This window comes from Serinus canaria, chromosome 12, assembly GCF_022539315.1.
Source record: "Serinus canaria isolate serCan28SL12 chromosome 12, serCan2020, whole genome shotgun sequence".
NCBI classification, from domain to species: domain Eukaryota; kingdom Metazoa; phylum Chordata; class Aves; order Passeriformes; family Fringillidae; genus Serinus; species Serinus canaria.
In genome coordinates this window covers 16,630,100-16,651,219 of record NC_066326.1, presented here as the reverse complement: position 1 = coordinate 16,651,219, position 21,120 = coordinate 16,630,100, and the positions used below count along the sequence as shown (strand labels likewise).

Here is a 21,120-nt window from a genome sequence, read left to right as displayed (position 1 = left end):
AAATCATTAGGAAGGGCAAGGAAGCTTTCAGTTTTTACTGTAAGAGTGACATTGCCCAATTTTGGCTCTTGGTTGAGTGCCGTATTTTGGCTCTTGGTTGGAGATCCCTCAGTACAGTGGAGCTCTTCAGAGCTCTCCAAATGACATGTCATTCAAAACCATCAGATCATGAGACTTTTTTGGGCAAAACTGCAAAAACTTTACACCCAGGATCCACATAAAGCATTATAATTCCAACATCTCCCCCTGGTTTCAAAAGAGATTTAGCACCTGGAATTAGTTGTATTTCAGAAGTTGCTGGATTTTTTTTTTTCTTCCTAATTCAATAAAGCAGTGACAATTGTCTGCTGAGAGCAAGTAGTGGGATCCCAGAAGCAGCTCAAAGACAGATGGCAGCAGCAGCATGCCTGTTTGGGGATAGTTCTCAAAGCACTCTTCAATTTGAAAGCCACAATCATATCAGTTGGAAAATTAATATGGCAGGTCACAACATAAGGTAGATTGTGTAAAAATAAATTTCAGGGCATTAGCTGGCCTGGCCCAGCATCTCCATACTGACTTGGTACTCCAAGAAAAAAAATCAGGCTTCATGTCCCAGTCTGCCAAAGGTCCCTTGAGCAGGTTGCTGAGGAGAAGATGACAGCACCATGCATGGGGTACAAGGGCTCACTTTAACTGGGCTTCACCTTTTGGGATGGATCCCAGAACTAATATACTGTGCTCCATCAAATACTGAGAGTATTTGCTTTTCTCAAAGCTTGAAAGGTTTTGCAATACACAGAGTATGTGGGCAAAACAGAGGCAGGTGAACCCAAGGACAGGCCTCTCCTACAGTAAGTATGCTCCTTATTTCAGAGAAGTCCAGAAATACAGGTAATTCAACTCTTTCTCAGGTCCCCAGAGTAATTTTAACACAGACGACTAGTTTTTAGCCAAACCTCTCTACTAGACCTGGAATTTTATCTAGTGGGCATCATACTGAGAACAGAGGTTCTCAGGGGGAAAGGGCAGCAAGCAGCACCTTCCAGGAGATCAGGACAGGCATGGGATGTCTTGTGGGGAGGAAGGGCAACATGGTATACCTGAGAGAACAGGAAGGTCTGAACAGAACCAAGGAACAACTCAGAGCCATGACACAGCTGGTTTTGGAGGAACCTCATATTCAAGGAGTCACAGGGACATGCCCTTTACAGCTTCTAGGGTATGCTGCAGTTAGAGGGGAAAAACCCCCAAAACTAAAATCCCAAGGGGAGCAACCACTCCTAGGTGCAAGCCCAGCAGTGCCCCACTCCATCCCACCTTGCTGTTCTACACGTGCAGCCCTATATGTTTGCGTCCTTAGCAGGTCTTTAATGGGGAACGCTTGCTGATCCTGCAATTCCTGCAAAGCTGAGCTACGTGCAGTGACAAGCTCATTTGCTCTTTGGGGACAGGGCTTCAAATAGCTGCTGGCTTGTGGCAATTAAAACGGGCAGAGCACTGCCTGCGACTCCAGCAGCCCGCGCTGTGACTGATGCAAGCGCCGGCTGGAGCGCTCTGATAAGGACGTTGGATGATTCAGAATAATCTGGGCTTTGCTGAACAGATGAGCCCGAGTGTTTGTGCCTCTGCTTCCGTCTAATGGGAATACTGGGCTGTGCTCATTGGAAAGGGGAGAGGGTGGCTGCAGGTAGGAGGGCACCAGAACTTCCTCTCTCTAAGACTGATGGGCACATCTCTCCTGCCCGCTGCTCAGGTCTCTTTCTTCCATGGAGGTCTCCAACTCGAGGGTCTGGCCAGTCTGCCCCCTCAGCTTGGACACAGCAAGGAGGTGGCAAAGGAGCTGGGGAGGGAACAAAAAGTCAGTGGAAAAACTTCTCATCCTGAAAGTTTTTTGCAATGCTGTTGCACAAACATCTGGGCTCGATTAAGAAACAGGAGATGGGCATCAAAGTGGGCAGGGCAGGGATTAAGAGAGGAAGAGGAGGGACACACTTGTTGTTCAGTCTTCAAAAACAACGTCTAGCTGGTAGTGCTGCCTTACATACATGCCTTAACTCCTTCTGACAAACCTTTAATCTCACCAGCCTGCTGCATAGTCTACTCCCATTCCATTAAGATCACATTTTGCTCCCTGGATTTCCAGAGCCATTCTAACAATTTGGCTTTGATTTACTAAAAGCAGAAAGCCATGCCACCGGCGCAGTCTATTTACAACATAAACTGACTCCAGAATGGAAATATCCCCCCTTCGGCTGTCCTTGATCAAAAGGTTTGTAGCTGAGATAAAACACCATTTAAATCAGAGTTAAAATAGTCAGTTTTCATAGTCTGTCAGCACCATACCCCTCAGATCTGGACTGTCCAGGAGCACAGCTGCATATCATATCTCTGAAAAAAGCTGGGTATGGCAGGAGGGTGAGGTGTGGAAGCACCTTGAATTAAGATGGTGAGAAATATCTTTGCAGGCATGAACTGCTGTTTTACAAACACGTCACTGCATACACAGGACTGCTTTCAGAAATCTCTGAGGCTTTTCACTCCCCCACACTAAGTAAATCCCTTTTTAGCATCTAAATGTGACCATGGCCAAGACACAGGGCTAGGAAGGAGCAAGGTGGTTCATTGTGGTGGGAGCCCACACAGCTCTAAAAATAGCACTGGTGATCAGCTAAATTCAGATTACAAGAGGCACTGACAAGATGCCACCACCTCTGTCTTTAAGGACCAGACAGACCTTGTATGTCACTACAATTCAAGGTGGGAAGAGCCATGTCACAACATCTCCTGTGCTGGGGTTGTCCCAGTGGGCACCCCTTGCTGCACCAAAGATGCAGACAGCGTGGGACAGCGCCTTAAGGGTGGGTGCAGAGTGGGTGCCGAAGTGCCTGACACCCTCCATTACAACCACCCTGCTCTCTGCAGCTTGTAGAAAGACCGTAAATAGGAATGAATTCAGCTAGGATTAACTCAATCCCCATCAAAGCACTGAAAGCTCTTGAAGTTTCCTCCTAAGCGCTCCCCGAGGCAGCGCAGCGTTCCGGCAGCAAACACACATCACAAACCAGAGCGCACAGGCGAGGGCTGCACAGCCCTGCGCAGCTCCGGCTCTCGGGGCTGCGGCGTGTGCACCAAGAGGGAGCTGAGGGACTCAAACACTGAGCGAATTCACACTCCACCGGAAGGAAAACCTGGAGCAGCACCGGTGTGAGCAAAATATCCCCATCCACCACCACGGGCTGTAAGGGATCTTTATCCCTCTGCCCGGGGATGTTCAGGGGGAGGGAGGGAAAGCAAGCAGCCGCCACAGCAAAGCTCTCAGATACAGGGAGCCGCTGACTCGGTACCTTGCGCCACTATGGAAAGCTTGACAGCCGCTTCCGATCCTCAGCTGTCTTTTCTTTTTAATGATGAAGCTATCTGGGAGTTGAAAGCCAGAGGAAAACCATGTCTCATCGAAGCAAACAGCTTGTTGTAACTTAATGTACCGAGGGAAGGAGGGCGCGGGGCGGCGGCGGCTCAGCCCGTGCGGCTTGCTGGGCTCGGCATTCAGCGAGCGGCAGAAGACGGCGAGCTGAAAAGAGGCCACTTCCCATCCCTCGGGAGGGCTCCTCTTCACTTGCAGTTGTTTTAATTACCCCTCTGCACCGCAGCATCGCTCCAGCCTGCGGGAAGCCGCGCTCTCCATTGCCCTCGGAACAATTTAACATGCCACCGCATCCCCTGCTGCGTCCCCGCGGCTCAGCCGAACCAGCCGTGAGCGGAGAGGACCCACCCTGAGCAACACCAGCCCCCTCAGTCACCAGCAACCGTTTAGCCGAGATCTTCTTTGACATTTTCTGCCAGCGAATTTTGCATTATTTGAATCATCCACGCAGAGCACAGCAAAAGGCGGCACATTGGGAGAAACAGCCAGAATTACTCATGAGCTTTTTCTTTTCACGGGCTCTAACTTAAATTGCGATCTGTCAAACAGATGAGTCGCACGTCATTGTGGATGGCTGGAAAAAGCTCCTGCTCGGGCTGCAGCAGGGGCCAAAAAGGCAAATAAGCCATTTCTAAGCAGAAAAGCTCAGCAAAAGCAAGTGTGCTACTCTCCAGCTCCACTTGAGTTGCTTCATTCAGTGTTAATCACCCCATTAAAAAATTAAAGTCCACCAAGGGATAACAGACACATCCTTCACTGCAACGCTGCAGATACAGGATGGAACACCTGGTGTAGGGATAAAGGGATTAAGAGGTAAAGGGCAACGGTGAGGAAGGGCTAAAACATGGCAAATATGTGTACAGATACAACCTGTTAGTTCAGGGTGATAAATCCCATGTTCCTATTAATATTTTCTCACCATAAAAAAATCCACAGAATATTCCGTGCAGACACAAGGAGTGGATTTTTAGTGGCCAGCTCACAGGGTTCTCTTGAGGAGAGCTGTAGGGCAGAAAGCACTGGTCCCACCTGCCCATGGGGCAGATGCTGGCCTCAGACACTGGGATGGAGCAGCCCTGTGGCAGCAGATGAGGCCAAGCATCCCTGCCCAGGCAGCTGCAGCCCAAATTGCTGTATCCTTAGGAGAAGGCACCAGGCATGCCAAGCCCCAGCTCCTGCAAACAGCATCACCCACTGTCCATGCAGGTCACTGCTGGCTGAAGCTCTGCTAAAAACAAAGAAAAAACTGGAATAAAACACACATCTCACTCCTATTGCACAGCAGGATCCAATGGAAAATTTCTCCCAGATCTGCAACGTAATGCCAACGACAGATTTATTTTTACAGCTATATGGCGAAGGAGGATGATCTCAAAAGACAAATCATTCTAAAATGGGCAACTTGACTCAACAACACAAGGGTCTGGCTGAAAATAAGGTACAACCTACCATGTACACACACAAAAAGCTGTCTAACACTACAGCCAAACAAAAACACTGCTTGCCCAAGGGTGTCCAGGGCTTTGATCTGATCACAGGAGGAAAAGACATACCTCTGAACTTGCTGACAGGTGAACACAAGGAAGGACAACTGATGACAAGAGCCAGCCACACCTCCCCACAGACACCACAAGCATGACACCAGTGTGAAATGCCCCAAAGGATGCTAGACCGGAGAAACATTTATTTTTCAGACTCAACACCTATTCTTTAAAATGAGAGGGAACTGTAACCTCTAAACAGAGCTTCATGTTTATCCATGAGCACAATAATACAGGTGCAGGACATGCAGGAGATGCAGGACCACACATATGCCAGTGGCTGAGGCTGGAGGTGCTTCATGGCCAGGAAAACTAACACTTGTTGAGGTCCCAAGGGCAGGAGAAAACCTTGTTGGCTTTACCCTGTTCAGCTAGAGAAGAGACTGTGTAAATGTAATAGCACTGTCACAGCTTATCCTCTGCCGTCATCCCTCCCATTGCAAAGAGCTACATCCAACATGGAGTTGATGGACCCAGAGGAAACTTAAAAATGTAGGAAATGTCATGCTAGCATGGCCCCACAGCTTCTCAATAAAGATACAAAGAGGTGAAGAACACTTTGGTTCTTGAAAAGGCAGGTAGAGACAAGGGAGATCAAATTTCTCACTATATTCATGTTTAATTATCTATCAGAAAGTAGATCCCTGTTTTCATCCAGTCCTTCAGTGCTCAGCCCTGGGTGAAAGCACTGATGCCAACAGGGATTCTATCCACACTTGCACAGCATCAGAGACCTATGAATGTTTGGATGTTGAATGAATGACAGGCAGGAGAGGAGATGAATGAGAGGAAGAGATGGGGATTCACTGCCATTAATAACAGCCATTGATTTAATGTAGGACTGATAACCCCCCTGGCCTGCTAAGCACAGCCCTTGCCTTGCAGGGCTTCTAAACCAGTGCTCACTAGTCAAGCCAAAGCTTCCTGCAGGGTAAATAAGTTAGATTGGGCCCCTAACTCACCAATAAGCTGGGTTTTATTGAAAATTAGATACCAACATGGTGCAATGTGTAAAACTGGGACAATGAACCAAATGAGAAGTGGGGTCCTTTGAAAGCAGTGTAAGAAGAGCTTCACAATTTCAATATTTGAGTTTTTTTCAGTCATTTGCTAAATGACTGAGGTGATGCTGTGAGCAGGCACTACTCTTGACAGTGGTGGAAAAGGCTTTGGACCACAGACATTCCTCCAGTGCCAACAAGCCCCATTCCTCCCACCAGAGATGCTCTGCATTGTGTCACCCTTCAGCTTTCCCCAACTTCTTCTTTAACTTTGGGTTACCCAAATTTTCTTATACTACTGAGCAGAAAACCATCTGCTGTGAGGTTATGACAGGATAAACACAGCCCTACACAATGCTCACATTATTTCAGTCTCATCAGCTAATGGTCTATTTTCTATTAATACAATTTAAACATTTACTTTAAAACTTTAAATTATTTTTCTGGCTACCTTCTCTTGCTACAGATAACTCAAGAGGTGCTGAGAATTTTCTTCTCCTGTCAAACAAGCCTGACCAGTGTTGGGAAACCAACCAGAAAGTTTTTAATTCTCCTTAAGACTTTTTACATTTCGCTTGCTGGAGGTCTGTGATCAAAGGTCTGTGATGAGCTTAAATGGCATAGAGCATGCAGGGAACAGATCTGCTCTCAAATATTTTAAACATTTAATAATTCATTATATTCATAGCATAAAAAGTACAAAGAACCTCTTCAATCTCCTTAAGTGGAGCTAAAAACATGGGGCAAAACAGAAGTTTAACAATTATAAGTCATAAATACGGCCACAAATACAGCAAATAAAATCAAAACAGCTTGGGGAAAAAGCAGGGCCTTCAAAAAGAAAGTAATTTGGTAAAGAACACACATGTATAAACTTGTACCTTTTATTCATGGAGTTGCATCTGAATATTTATGAAACTGCCTCTAATAAATGCTACTTCAAATTGAAAAAGGCACAACAGAAATGTAAGGCAGACAAGAAAGGTTTCCTACAATCCTAAGTGGTGCCAAGCAGACCTATTAGGCAGCCAGGCATTTTGAGTTTCATTTCAGCTCTAACTAAAGCACACATTTTAATGCTGTGCTGCTGCTCTTGATTAAAATCAAACTCAAGTTCCTCATGTTTTTGGTTTAGTGCTTAGGATGGTGAGAAAACAAATTAAAAAGAACCCAACAAATTTTAAGAGAAGACTGAAGAAGAAATTAATTTATCAAATTAGCAATGTGCAGCAGCACTTCAAAACCCCAGAGAAGCAGAAAGGATGCCTGCAGGTTACTCCTTATGATACCAAACAGAGCAAATCCAATCAGATGAACATGCTGCTGGATCAGTCAGGCGAAAGCCACAGGAGCGGCAGAACAAAGTGAAAGATGTATAAAAAGAGGATTTTCTAAACCTATTGTGCTGGTTTGAAACTGAGCTATTCCCCCTGGAGGAGATGACAGCATCACTGGTATGGTCCTGCAGAACAAGCTGTCCAAAAAACACCCTCAGAGACAACACAGAGGAAAAGTAGAAAAAAAGTTTTAATGAGAAATTAAAAATCATACTAGAATGTGAAAACTGCAATGTTGCACTTAAAATAACACATCTCCATTCAAAAACCTATTTTCTGCACAGGACTGGAAACAAACTGCTAGATTTTAGCACGTTATTTCAAAACTTGTTGTCTTTAATGGTGCCACCATTGCTCCCTGCTTGATAATTCCCTTTCCTTGCTTAAAATAACTGTCTATGGCAAGAGCACTGACCTTCAGGAATAAGTGAATGAACAAGGAAAGCAGCCTGGCAGCACACGACCAAATTGAAAACGATGACAGCAGCTATTTCAGGGCATGGGATGAACAGAGGGAACAATATAATTATCTACATGTAAAATATGAGTGACACCAGCAGCAGACAGGAACTTCTGTTTGCCCAGTCTTGTGAAACAAGAACGAGCTGCTGCTCAAAGGAATAAACAGTCAGTGAAATAAAAACCCAATAAGAGATGTTTTTCTCAGCAAGAGATCAACTCAAGACGCCACAGAAGCTGATTGCTTCGTCAGCACAGAAATTCATGACTTGCTTTTAAGATAAAATGACCATCAAGCCAAACAAAAAGGAATAAAATAACAGCCAAAGAAAAATAGTATGTCAAAGGGAATTATGTGCTTCTGAGGAGAAGGTATTACTGAAGTACAAAGTGAAGGTGGTGCAGTCAACCCTCCTCTGAAAAATCTGCTCTTGGAGTTGAAAGTGGCAAGACAGGGCTTGATGGATTACAGTTCTAACACTAAGTCTATTATTTTCTTTAAATCTATATTACAAAAAGCTATTTTATGCTATGGATATGTATACAAGTAAAAGACTAATGAAAACAAAGTGTTTGTACAAGATTTACACCCCAGCTCCCAAAACAGTTTGAGAGATCATTATACCAAACCAGCCCTGCAGCTCCTACCTCACCATGCCAGTGGTTTCTGGCAGTTCCACAGATTGCACAGGAGAGGATGTACCAAGCAAAACACAACTTTGGTTTTCTTGGGTTTGATTTTCTTAGAAAATGTGGTATTTTTTATGATTTAATCTTGCTAGAGAGCCTTGAAAGCAGAAAGAAGTCACAAATTCATATCTCCTGCAGCACAAAGTGGCAGTATCAACTATACACACAAAAGTACATTCATAAGGAAATGCAAATAGAGAACACAACACCTCATGAGCAATGCTGTGCAGCCACGCTGCAGCACCTGCTGGGTTGGAGGAACTAGACTGCGTGGATGTTTTCCCTGTGAGGGGAGGCAGTGGAGCAGCTGGGCCCAGCATGTCCACCCTTGGAAGGTTCCAGGACCCAATGGGGTACAGCCTTGAGATCCCTTCCCTGCTTGCTGCTTTGAGCAGAGGTTGGAACAGGTAACCTCCAGAGACCCTTCCCAACCCAGCTCCCACCACCAAGATAGAGACTACCCTTTCAGCTGCCTCCACTACCCCCCAGTAACAGCACCAGGATGCTTCAGGCACCTCTCTGTGTGACTCTGGAATAGCAGCACAAGGAATGATGTTGAGGAAAATGAGTCACACTTCCAACAAGGCAGCAACCACTGCTGCTCCCCCAGCCAGCCCATCACAAGGCCTGCTAACATGAGCTGCAAACACTTCTCTTGGACAACTGTTTTCATCCCCCAGCTCCCACAACGACCTACTTACAAGTCATAAGGTTGCTTGCTCCTGAAATGCATATTAAACTCAGGACAGACCAAAAAACAACATCTTCTTCCATTTCAGGTCCAATTTTTTTTTATTTGATTTAAAAATGCTCTGCAGTCAAACACATTTCTGAGGGCAGAGAGACCTAGAGATGCCAAGAGCGAAATGGCCTAGAGCTGCTAAGCAAAGTCTCTCTGCACAGACATATTTTAACATTGGTATCTGCAAGAGAGACTCGGGGTAGTGCCCACTGTGGGTAAGCTCTTGGGGCAAAGCAGAAGAGACAAGACCAGAAACTGAGTAACTGTTGCATTTTTATTTTGTTATTTCCTTGTTAACTGATACTGTTCAGAGTAACAGGACAACTTTCAAGGCAATGCTTGGACACCAAATTAATGTTTGGCAATCTAATTAAAGATGAAACTTATAAGTGAAACAGAAAAGTAGCCCATGGCATTTCTTTGCAGGACTGAATTTCCACCTCAGGGCTCTTTATTAAGATCTGAGGCCTTATTTGGACCTTTGCAGAGGTAAATACCTGTAAAGTAATATCAGTAAGCAGCTATTTATGCATCATTATAGCAGGGGTATGTCCTTCATGGGGCAAGACTATTTACAAGGGCGTGTAGTGACAGGACAGGGGGGAGCGGGTTCAAATTCGAAGAGACCATGTTTAAACTAGATAAAAGGAAAAAAATTATTTACTATAAGCGTAGTGAGGCACTGGAAAAAGCTGCCCAAGGAAGCTGTGAATGTCACATCCCTGGAAGTGTTCAATGCCAGGCTGGATGGAGCTTGGAGCAACCTGGTCTAGAGTGGAGGGTATCCCTGCACATGGGAGGAGGCTGGAACTACGTGATCTTCAAGGTCCCTTCCAACCCAAACCATTCCATAACTCTATGATTTCTTCCATCAGGATAAAGGACTGGAAGGCAGGAGTTCCTAAAACAATGATGTTTAGACACCACTGCATCTAGCATCAGCAGCAAGCATTGCATGCTTACCACAAAATGGCTACCGGCAGTAAATCCTGGGTATCCAGGGGGCTTCAGTGCCTAAATCCTGTTTTATCAAGCACTGGAGTGACACAGTTGCTTTCCAAAGCGCGGATTTAAGTTTCTGTTTTAAGATCAGAAACTCCTGTGGTTTGGCTCTTAACAGCTAAAAAAACCATCCAATCACTTCCCACCCTGTGTGGAGATCTGTGACCTGAGAGATTGGCACAGGGAGCCCCTCACCTCAGCCAGCCCCAGCACCCACCTCCGGCACCGCTGCCGGATCCGCCCCCGGAGCCCTGAGCATCCATGTCACACATCCCACGGAACGCTCCTCCCCCAGCACTGCCGCGTGTCGTGCACGACTCCTGGCGCTTCCCTCCCTGCGCCGAGCGTGACGCTGCTGGAACCCACCAGAACCTGCTGTGAGTCAGGGGCTCAGACTCTCCTCACCTCCGCGGCCCAGCAGCCCCTCTGCTCCTCTCCTTGCAGTCGAGTCCTTTGGGACAATTTTGAGAATGGAGAATTCAGCCTAACCGTTTTGGCGTCTCAACAGAGACTGAGCCCTGGTAATCTACCAACCCCCTTCAACTTATTTACCTCCCCCATTTCATCAAAGCTCACACTATCACATTTATTCCCTTACTACCAGTAGAACCCTTGCTCCTGGTCAATGCTTTGCAGCTGCCAAAAGCAAAGGTGCAACTTCTGTGCTTGGAGAAAGCAAGAACCCACCCGAAGCATTCAGGAAGGCTGCATGAGGAAGAGAAGGCATTACCTGGGTGAGGTGTGGGTTGGGGTTGAAGCCACACTGGTTGCAGACCTTGCTGTGACACTGAGTGCAGGCATTGAAGTTAGGCTGGCCGGGGGAGGAGGTGAGCTCTGTCGTCTTGCAGATGGGGCAGAGGGTGCTGCTGGGGAGGGGGGCAATCTGCGGGACGGAGTAGGGAGAGGTGGGGGTGCTGCCCCGGTCCGGTGACACCGAAGGAGACCTCCCTGAGCCCTGGCTCCTGGCGTCCACCTGCAGCGTCCTCCGCGGCCCCTCTGCCGCCGGTCCAGGCTGGCCCCGGCCCCGCATCTCCCGGGGGCTCTGGGAGCTGGGTGCAGTCTGTGCGAGGGAGGGCGATGCTGACCGCTGGCCCGCCGCCTGGTCCAGCTGCTCCGGTCTCCTCAGCGTGCTGAAACACCATCAAAACACACATAATAAGCCCAGGTTTCAAACATCTGTATGCCAGTTAATGTAGAAAACTGCTACAGCACCCTCTCCCCCTCAAAATCCCAGCTCAGCCAAGAAGGCATAGCAAAACCCCACTGCAAACCAGAGAAATTGCTCAGCTCAGCAGAAGGATACACATTACCTTAGGAAACAAGGCGTGATTTCAGCTTTCTCTTATATAACCCAGCGGCAGAGATGCAATTGAATTATTCGGTGTATTCTGAGTTGAACTTTAGTCAGAAAGTTGCACACAAAAACGTGCGTGAGAAGTTTGAGAAGCTCAGCCTCCTGCCAGCCAGGGCTCCCAGCACTTCTCCAGCTCAAACCTCAGCACAAACTCACTGGAAGAGGCAGCTGTGACACTGCTTTGCAGCCTGCAGGGCCCTTTCTGCAGGGACACGACCAACACGCACTAAACTGGCTTCTCACAGCCTACTTTCACAAGTGGCTGTGAAACCAGAAGCCTGCAAAGAGCCTATTTATTAAAGGAAAACCCCTTCAGAAGCCTAATGGAGGCAGGAGAACTACTTTTACTTCCTCACCTATCAGGCAAAACCATGCAAGTCATAGATGAAAGCAGATAAGGGCTTGTTTCTCAGGGGCCACTGCAGTGGGAAACCAAGAGAGAGAACATTGGCTCCCCTTTAGTAATCAGCACTGAAGTGGCAAACACAGTCAACAGGCATTTTTTGGGCTGGCTGCTGAACCCTCTTCTGGGTGATGTGAGTCTTGGCTGGGCAAAAAAAGCCAGCTGGGATGACTCTGGTCACCAGGACAGGGTGATGAAACCCCCCTGTGAAACCAGAGCTCCTTACAAGGAGCAACCCTGAGGTTGGCATGGCACCCACCGCTGATTCTGCAGCCGTCCCACAGCCTGTGTAGGATGCTCAGCACCCCACAGTGCTGAGGGATGCTCCTGGCCATCCCAAGGAGCTCTGAAGCAGCTCCAGGTGCAAGAGCTTCGAGCTGTTGTGCTGCAGTGCACAGCATGACAGCCTGCACACCCTTCTCCCATGTGGTTTCAGGGCTGGCACCCTGTAATGTGCTGCTGATAGATCACAAGTGCACAAGAATGAATCTATGATGGAAGATATTTATCTAATTACCAAATAATTTGGTCCATGTGCTTATCAGTAATGCCCACAAACGTTTCTTGAAAAAGCAGAAGCCCTAATGCCCTCACTGCCTGTGATCTACAGCTGTTTAAGGAAAAGTATTACTCAGAGCCTCAAATTTAATACATTGTTGATTTACCCAAGCAGGGTCTGACCTTATAGAGGTTTAAAAAGGGAACTTAAATGCATAAAACTAATGAAATTCAAAGTGCATGTTGCCACAGTAATAGGAAGTCAGATGAAAATAAATAGTAAAATAGCACTTTGGGAATACTTTCCGGCTGCAGGTTGAAACCCACTTCTCTGGAGAAAGAATCACAATAATAATAAAGCAAAGCACTAAGGGAGAGAGTGATCTGTTCTAGAGTGAAGAGAAAATTGCTCCTGGCCCGACAGTCGCACCTGCCATGAATGTTGTTGGCATGTGCTGTTCTTCCATTGTTAGTTCTGACACCCTTCAGTTCAGATTTGGGGTTTGACTCCTGATGTCAAGGGCTGCAGAGCTCATAAAACACATAAAACCATCTGTAGCTGGTGGAGATTGGAGAGCTCAGCCCCAGACACCAGAAGGAAATACTGTCAGAAAGCAAAATGCACCCTCTCACTTAAATTTATATTTCTATAAAACCCTCAGCATTTATGTATTAGATACACCCTATCCTAACGGTGTATTAAACAACTCTGAAATAACATTATAGGCTGGATGAGGCTTGGAGCACCCTGGGATACTGAATGTGTCCCTGCCCATGGCAGGGGGTGGAATGAGATGGTTTGTAAGCTCCCTCCCATCCCAAACCATTCTGTGATTCTATTCCACTGCAAATTTTAAAATTCAGGAATTTTCCCCATTTGATATGAAAAATGCTTGCCATCAAGTAAGAATTCTGACTTCATCAGGGAGCTGTCAGATAACACACAGACAAGGTCAGATTTCCTACCCAAAGCAGTGTGGCTCTCTTGGAAATGCAAAAGCCCATGAGGAACAATACACCAGGTGCTGTTATTTTGCCCTGAGCCTCATTGCTGGCACATAAGACACAGGAGGGTGGTTGGATGCTCACTGTCTGGCAGGTCAGTGCTGCTCCAGAGATGCTTTCCCAGACTGGGCTTGAGCTCCCTCCCAGCTCCCTGCACTTTTTCAAGTGCTAAGTAATGCCGGGCACCACCTCCGTCCCATTCCCAGCAGCAGTTTCACTCCATGCACTTCTACCAACACTGCATTTATTTATTTTATAATTATCCAGGATGCCTCAACCCCCCTGTGACACAGGCTGTGCTGTCTCTCACTTGCACCAGTTGAATATACCCGTGAAATTTTAAGACCAGAAGAAATCATCTGGTCTGTCAAATACAGTAACTCAATCCAGGAGAGATGCCTCAGGAAAGAACATGAGAATAGTCATATGGAATCAAACACAGGCCCACGCTCACTGCATCTTCTGCAAGGATGATCCAAAATTTGTATGATTTGTACCCATCTATGAAACCTTTTTTTTTCCTGTTACAGAAGCCCAAACTGCAGCTCAGCCTTGTTCTGTTTTTACAGGATTTATCACTGATAGTTAACTAGCACTGGGCTCCTAACTGGTCCCAAAGAATTAATCCCAATTCCACCAGAATGTCTATTAACAATTAAATTGGAATGCCTTAATAAGGCAGGATTTCCTCTGTTTGATGGGGGATGTATTGATTTTGCACTGCCCTAATTGCTGAATTAGAAATTTTGGGTGATACGAAGTCAAAGATCTCTGCAGGGTCCAAACTCAGCTGCACTCTCTGTTATCAAGAGAGCAATAATTTTGTACAACTAAAGAATATCAAGAGTTTGACTGAGTGTATTAACAATTATACTGTTAACGTTTTCATTTATGATCTCCTATGAATGCTTTTTAACACAAGAAGGGCAGGCAGGCAGCTCTACTCACCTGCCCACAGTCACTGGGAGGGTGGGCAGCTACTGTTTCCTTCCTTTTTTCATTGTTTTTAAATTGAAAAATTGTGTCTTTCTTCTTTCTTTCTAAAACTCCCTCCATTTTTCAGAACAAAGCTAAGTAACAGAAATTAACTCTCAGCTAAATGAAAGAGAGGTGGTAAAGCTGCAAGGTTGCTGTCACAGAGCCCAGAGCTAAAAATCACCCTGAGACATTAATCCATATCCAGCTCGGTCTCTCCATCAGATACTTCTGATTAAAAGGCCCAGAAATTCCCTAGTTCCACTCAGGAACAGACATGGATATGAAACCAGCCTTTCTATTTAGGGCTGACACAACACCCTGGGAGGAGATGGATAAGTACGGAGAGGGAAGAGCTGCCCAAGATGATCAGAAGCATGAAACAGCACAAGGAAAACCAAGGGTCAAAGCCATTCACCACAAAACCAAGCTCAGCACTGTGAGATGTCACAAGCACCTCAGATTTTTATGCCTCATTTTTTCCCTAATGTAAAAAGAATGTTTTTGCATTAAAATTACAAAAATGGGGAAAGCTTTAAAAACAAAGTCCCACTTACAGCCAAAACAAATGTTAGACTGCTTGCTGGTTAATATTTAATTTCAGAAAAACATGATTTTTCCTAAACCAGACTTTTGATGCCGCAGCAGCACCAGGGAAAATATGTCAGCAGCATCACTGGAGATAAAAGCAATGCAATGACATAGCATTGGTTTACAATTCCCTGCCAGCAAATTGGTACAGCTTTCTTATTTGGGAATTCCCAGGTAAAGTCAGGGTCTGTAGGAGGGAATTGCTCTAATTTAACTCAAGTAGGTTCATCAGTGCCACTAAATTTTACAGGCAAGACCCAGGCTTGGAGCCAGCATCCCAAGAGATGTCAACAGGCCCTTTTTCACCAGAGGTGCTGACTTGGGAGCAATAACCATTGCAAGGTAAATGCCAACACTGTTAATGTCTCTGCTATAAAATCAAGCAATTGCAATATTACACAAAATCTACATGCACAGCTGGTAAATCAAGTCTTGTTGACTTGTGTGGGAAAGTTCAAGAGACAGCATTGGTTTTCTACTGATTTATTGCTTTTTGTCTAATTTCACATCCCTGCCTTGAGCATACTGGCCACATCCACCTGCTCAGCTGCCACAAAGCTCTGGCAGTGATTGCATCCACAGGAACTTGGCATTTGTGGTCTGAGTAAATCCTTCAGGAGCTGCAGCCTTTCTGTCCATCTGAGAAACACGGATTGCATCCCTTCCTCTGCCTGGTGCTAAGGGAAATGGGTCCTTGCTTGCTGGGCAACTGATCTAATTACTGCATTGTAGTAGATAAAAACCATGTAAATAAGTGGCAGTGTCATCATGGTTTTACAAACTGTATGCCCTGCTCAGGCTTTCCAAAGAGGAGCTGAGTTTGTCCATGGAAGGGAGCTCCCAGCTTCAAAACCAGATCAGAATCAGCAAAATGAGGACAAGCAAGTCTTTTCTGTTAGTAGAAAAAAAAAGAGGGAAAACTGGGTAGAAAAAGAAGGGAAATTATTCTTTATCTGCAGTAAAACCAAGGGGATGAGCAGCAAACAACTCAGCATAAAGTATGAAGAGAGACACGTGAAGAGGCTGACACCCAAAAAGGGAGGCTGGGCTGACCAACAAGAATTAGAGCTGCTCAGCTACGAGCAGAGATTTGACCTAGTTGGTTTGACTGAAACCTGATGTGAACATCCACATGACTGATTTTAAGAATCACTGAGTATAACCTATTTAGGAAAAAAAAAACAACAGGTAGCTAAACAAGCAGGCAGTTGTACTCTAGGTCAAAATGGCACTGGGTTTGACTTAGAAAGACATAATTCTGAATGGTTACAGGTTAGCAAAGGAACAGCACGGGATAATAGCAAATGTTAGCTGGTATACACTGCCTGTCAGCAAGTCTGACTAGAAAATAGGACAACCCTTTTAATAAATAAACAGAAAAAGAAGTGTCTGATGTGGAGGGCCTATGGTTTCAGCTCTGTGCACTGAAAATCTCACACTAGCGATGCTCAGATATACTCCAAGCTTGGGTGCTCCATTGGGGGCAGCTTGTAGCTCTAAAAAGTCCTACATCCAACACAGGGAATCCTGTATCAGACTCTGCTTTGAGAAAAAAAAAAAAAAAAAGCCCCCAGCAGTTACAGAATTAAGCACCTGCTTAAATCCAAGTGCCCCTAAATTAATTACACTGATGTCCATGCAGAAAGAGAATCACTCTGGAAATTGATGGTTTAAAACAGTGAATGCCACACAGCTGAAATCAAAATAGAAAACATGAAATGGTGACTATAAACTGTCAGGGAGTATTTTATTAGATGGCAACACAACCACTCTTGTGAAAGGCCACAGTGTTTAATGACTTGCTTTTGTGAGCAGTGGAAAAACCCTGTTCTCCTGCAGCTTTGTGCTCTAGGGTTGCCTTATCCCCGTCAAATGAGATGCAGCTTCTGTCAGGCATTTTCCCAGTGACTGAGGCATCCCTAAAGCACATCTCCTGATGCTGATAGTGTACTTGAGCTCCTGCTTCCATCCCAGCTGGTAATCGTGCATGTCCTTAACTCCACCCTCATACCTGTTCTCATAAATACAGAGAAATGTGATAGTCTTGAGTCCTCTGCCTCACTGTTACACCCTGCTGGGGCTGGGCTTCAAGGAGGGGCTGCCAGGCAGGTGGTGGCACAAGACACTGAAAACCAACACACCAAACTAACAGCCTTCCCAGGGGGTGGTGCTGTCCTAGGGTCAGCAGTGCTGCATGCACGGTGTGCCTGCCAGCTTCCTCCTCTGGCCCTGGTTCTGCAGGAGATAACACACTAGAGCTGCTGCTGGTCTTTCCTTCGTTTAAAATGCCATGCATGGAAAGGTAACAGGAACCAGGAGACTTCCAGTTTACACAGGCACCACAAACCAGTTATTCTCTGTCTTAGCACCATGTCTAGTTCAACCCAGAATCAGCAAGAGGAGAACACATCAATGTCACTCTCGCTGCTGCTCTGTCAGGCGCGGCTGTTGAGAGGCATCTGCCATCTTATTAGCTGAATCCTGCACACCAGAAGAGAGGTTTATGACTGATTTAAGCTCTAAATAAGCATTTACTTGCTTATTTTCATTCCTGCACAACTGCTTTTTTGTAAAGGTTTGTGAATCATTATCATTTGCAGTTGGACTAAATGATCATTGAAAGCCCTTCCAACTTGAAATACTTTATTTTCAACCCTATTTTATTCTATTCTGTTGTTCACCATTCTAATTTTGCTACGTGGCAAGCAAATACTTAATTTGCACCTTACTTAGCCCTGGTTGAGCCAAGAGTAATTTCCCTTAGAGCACTCTGCAATATAAAACCAGAGCAGTGGCTGTTCCTGCTCACCAGACCAACATCCCCAGACCCTTCCAAAGAACCCCAAGGTCAGATGTCTGTTAGACACCCTATACAGACTATAATGAACATCTGCAATTAAATGCAAGGCAACTGATCCCTATACAGTCCAGAGCAGCCTCTATGAACCCCAAGACCTGAACTGGAGTCAGGGCAGAGTTTTGCATCTCTCACATGAGCTCTCACAAGCCAAAAGGTCACTGAGGGACCTGCAGACCACCCCATGCTGCTCTGGGGAGCTGCTCTTTCAGCTGCTGATGCCTGGAACGTGTGGCCACCACTGTCAGGATCTTGGCCAAACCCTTCAGAGCCACAGGCAAACGGAAGAGTCAGCAGGTAATGATCTCAGTCTCATATATATCAAAGAGATCACTTCTCAGATAGCTTTAAAGGAGCAGGCACTATAAAGGTCCAAAGGTTTGAACAGGGTCTCCTTTTTAAATGATATAATTGTTGCTGAGAACATTAATGATCTTGAACTTCAAAGCATTGAAATATCCCAGGGGTAAGTGCAGTGTCCATTATTCATTCTACTTCAGCGACAGGGAAAATCTGTTTCCTCTGTGATAGCTGAAACCTACATTTAAATCTTCCACAGAGTAGAAGCCACCTCTTGATCAAAATGCCATCAGCTGCACAGTGTGAGAGGAGCTGTACAGCTCAGTGATGAGAATCAGCAAGGTGCAGGTGCAAAGCCAGGGCTTCACTGTGCCTGGGATGAACACAGAGATCCTAGAAAGGCTATGGGGTATCTAGTCCCTCTCTGCCTCTCTCTGGGCACTTAGGAGGTATCTGGAAGATCAAAGACAAGGAGGAACATCACCTCATCCAGTGAATGGGTGCAGTTTGAAGGTCAGCTTTGGACCTTCAGTGCAGGTGAAGCCTTGGAGTCTTTGGGGAGACCTGGAGGGAACAGGAGGCATCAATCACCCCAGCTGCTGGACCTGAGGACACTGCTGAAGGGGAGGATGCTCAGCAGGTCTGGGGTCATTAAGTGCCCCTTGTTTAGTGTTAATTCAGCTGATGCTGAGGGTGGCCATGCTGCAGACTGCACAGGAAAGTGAGCTGCTGCCTGCAAAGCTCCTCTCCTCTTTACTGCAGGATTTGGAAGGTCTGTGATGAATGATGAAGAGCTGTGCCACAGAGTTATGGCCCTGCGGCCAATACCAAGGAGCACGTAGGGAAACAGCAGCTAAAACAGGGATAAACGTCCCCAGAAGCCATGGAGAGGTGTGGGCTGGAGCCATCTCTTCAGTCTGATTTCCACTCAGCTACTCGATGTGTTGCCTCCATATCCTTCCCTGGTACAACTGATTGCTATGAGCAAGTCATTTATGTGTGTTAAAATTACATAAAAGAGCCATGACAATCTTGAAAGTACTGTGGGCAGCAGAAAGGACGAGGATGCTGGGGAGAGTACCCCAGGAAAGGAGCAGCTGCTCCCCTCAGCCTTCATCCACTCACATCCTACATGTGAGCTCTGGCAATTAAAGGGTAGAAGAGCTGATTGCTGCAGTCACGCTTAACTGAAGGCCTTTGTCCCAGGAAAGCCAACACCATGAATTACTGCTCTGTATTTACGAAATGCCAGCAAAGCTGAAAGATAAACCATGGCATGAAGCTAAGGAATTTTTATGGCACATGCTGGTGAAAGCTTATCTTGTAAATCTATGATTATAACCCACGCCAGCCCTCCTTGAGAGCCTCTCTGATTTTAATTAGCAGCAACACAATTTTTTGTTTAGTTCGTTAGCTGTTCCCTGAAGCAATGCAGAATGAAACTACCTGCTCTGGACCTAATCCTGTGACAGGAACGTGCCTGCCCTGAGGAGCCAAACCTGACACACAAACTTTCAGTAACAGTGACTGCAACAGACTTGGCTTCAATCTATTTGCAGGACTGGGAAAAAACACAGAAATGCACATGATTACTATAATTTTCAGATACAACCGGGAAATAAAGAAAAGTGAGAAGGTTTGTTAGAAAGAAATTAAAAGCAGCAGGTGGAAGGGTAACAAAGGGAAGTTTCCATGGCACCTGTTAGCAAAATATACACCGTCAAGAAAAGGTTTAAGACATGGCCATAACACAGCAATATCATTAAACAACCAAGCTACAGGAGTAAAAGGCAATACCTGGTATGAAAAATCATCTTAAGTGGGAGAATTGTTAGGATAAAAATCTAGAAAGGGAAGAAAGAAGGAAGTAATAGAAGATGAAGAAATAAGGGGAATCCTTCTTATGGGTTAATAACTTATCAGGATTTAGGACACCAAGGATAGAGGCAGATGGTCAGGTTTTCACAAGCAGAGGTGCAGGATCTTGCCATGGGATAAATGGGATATTCATAAATGGCTTGGGAAGGAGGGGGGATAAAGAAAGGACAAGTTTGCTGAGCCATGCAAATTTATTCAGCATATTCAAAGCTAAAGCTGAATGCAAAGAGCTGTAGAAGGCTCTCCTGAACTGGATGTATTGAAACATCATGGCAGGTGAAATCCAAGGTCAAGAAATGCAGAGTGAGGCACAGAGAACAACCATAGCCACATGTAGGGATGGGTTCTAAATCAGACACTGATGCTCTGCAAAGAGTTCTGCAAGCCATGTTGGACCATTCTCAGAAAACATCCATTTAATGCTCATCAACAAATATAGAACAATCCACCCTAAAAAATACACAATTAAGTTATTTTGGGAAAAATGAATTTTGGAAAGCAATTCAAAGAGAAGAGCAAAGGCAGCCTGTTCCCTCAGCTTGCTTCTGGCTTCCTTCCCCACAAAGAGTGGCACCAAGGTCTGGTTTTGCAATTCTCCCTTTTGCATTCAGGCTTGACTCTGTCCAGGAGCTGGATGGATTCCTGCAGATGCTGGCTGGCTGCACAGAAGGAATCCAACACGAGCACCGTTTGTCACAGGTGGGCAAAAAAGGGTCAGTCCATATGCTGACTCCAACAGGTCAACATCCCCAGTCATGTCCACACCACACAAGGGTCCCCAGATGTCTACCTTCCACAAGAAGTTGGTATTCAACCATTAAGAAACTGGGAAGACTGCAGGGCCCTCCTTTTGGATGAGTTCCACCCATGCTCCAAAATTAAAATCTGATGCAAAAAAATGTATCATTATCCATCTCCATGACAGCTTGAGTCAACCAAACTCAGCCCAGAATGGAGAACAACATTCATTCCAGGCATAAAAAAAAAAGGAAGATCCATCAGAAAGAGAAGTGCTGTTAAAAAAGAGGCAGTAATGACAGACCAGAAAGAAACTGGTTTGTATTTTTAGAAAAAGGAAAGA

General features: G+C 45.7%; 1 protein-coding gene across 1 annotated transcript in view; it reads right to left on the bottom strand.

Annotated features, from left to right (window-relative positions):
• BSN (bassoon presynaptic cytomatrix protein) overlaps positions 1–21,120 on the bottom strand; it is an 89,329-nt gene that overhangs the window by 56,467 nt on the left and 11,742 nt on the right. Inside the window, exon 2 of the mRNA XM_050979494.1 lies at positions 10,909–11,308. Within this exon, the coding sequence (XP_050835451.1) occupies positions 10,909–11,308 (400 nt within the window). The remainder of the gene's footprint in view (positions 1–10,908; positions 11,309–21,120) is intronic.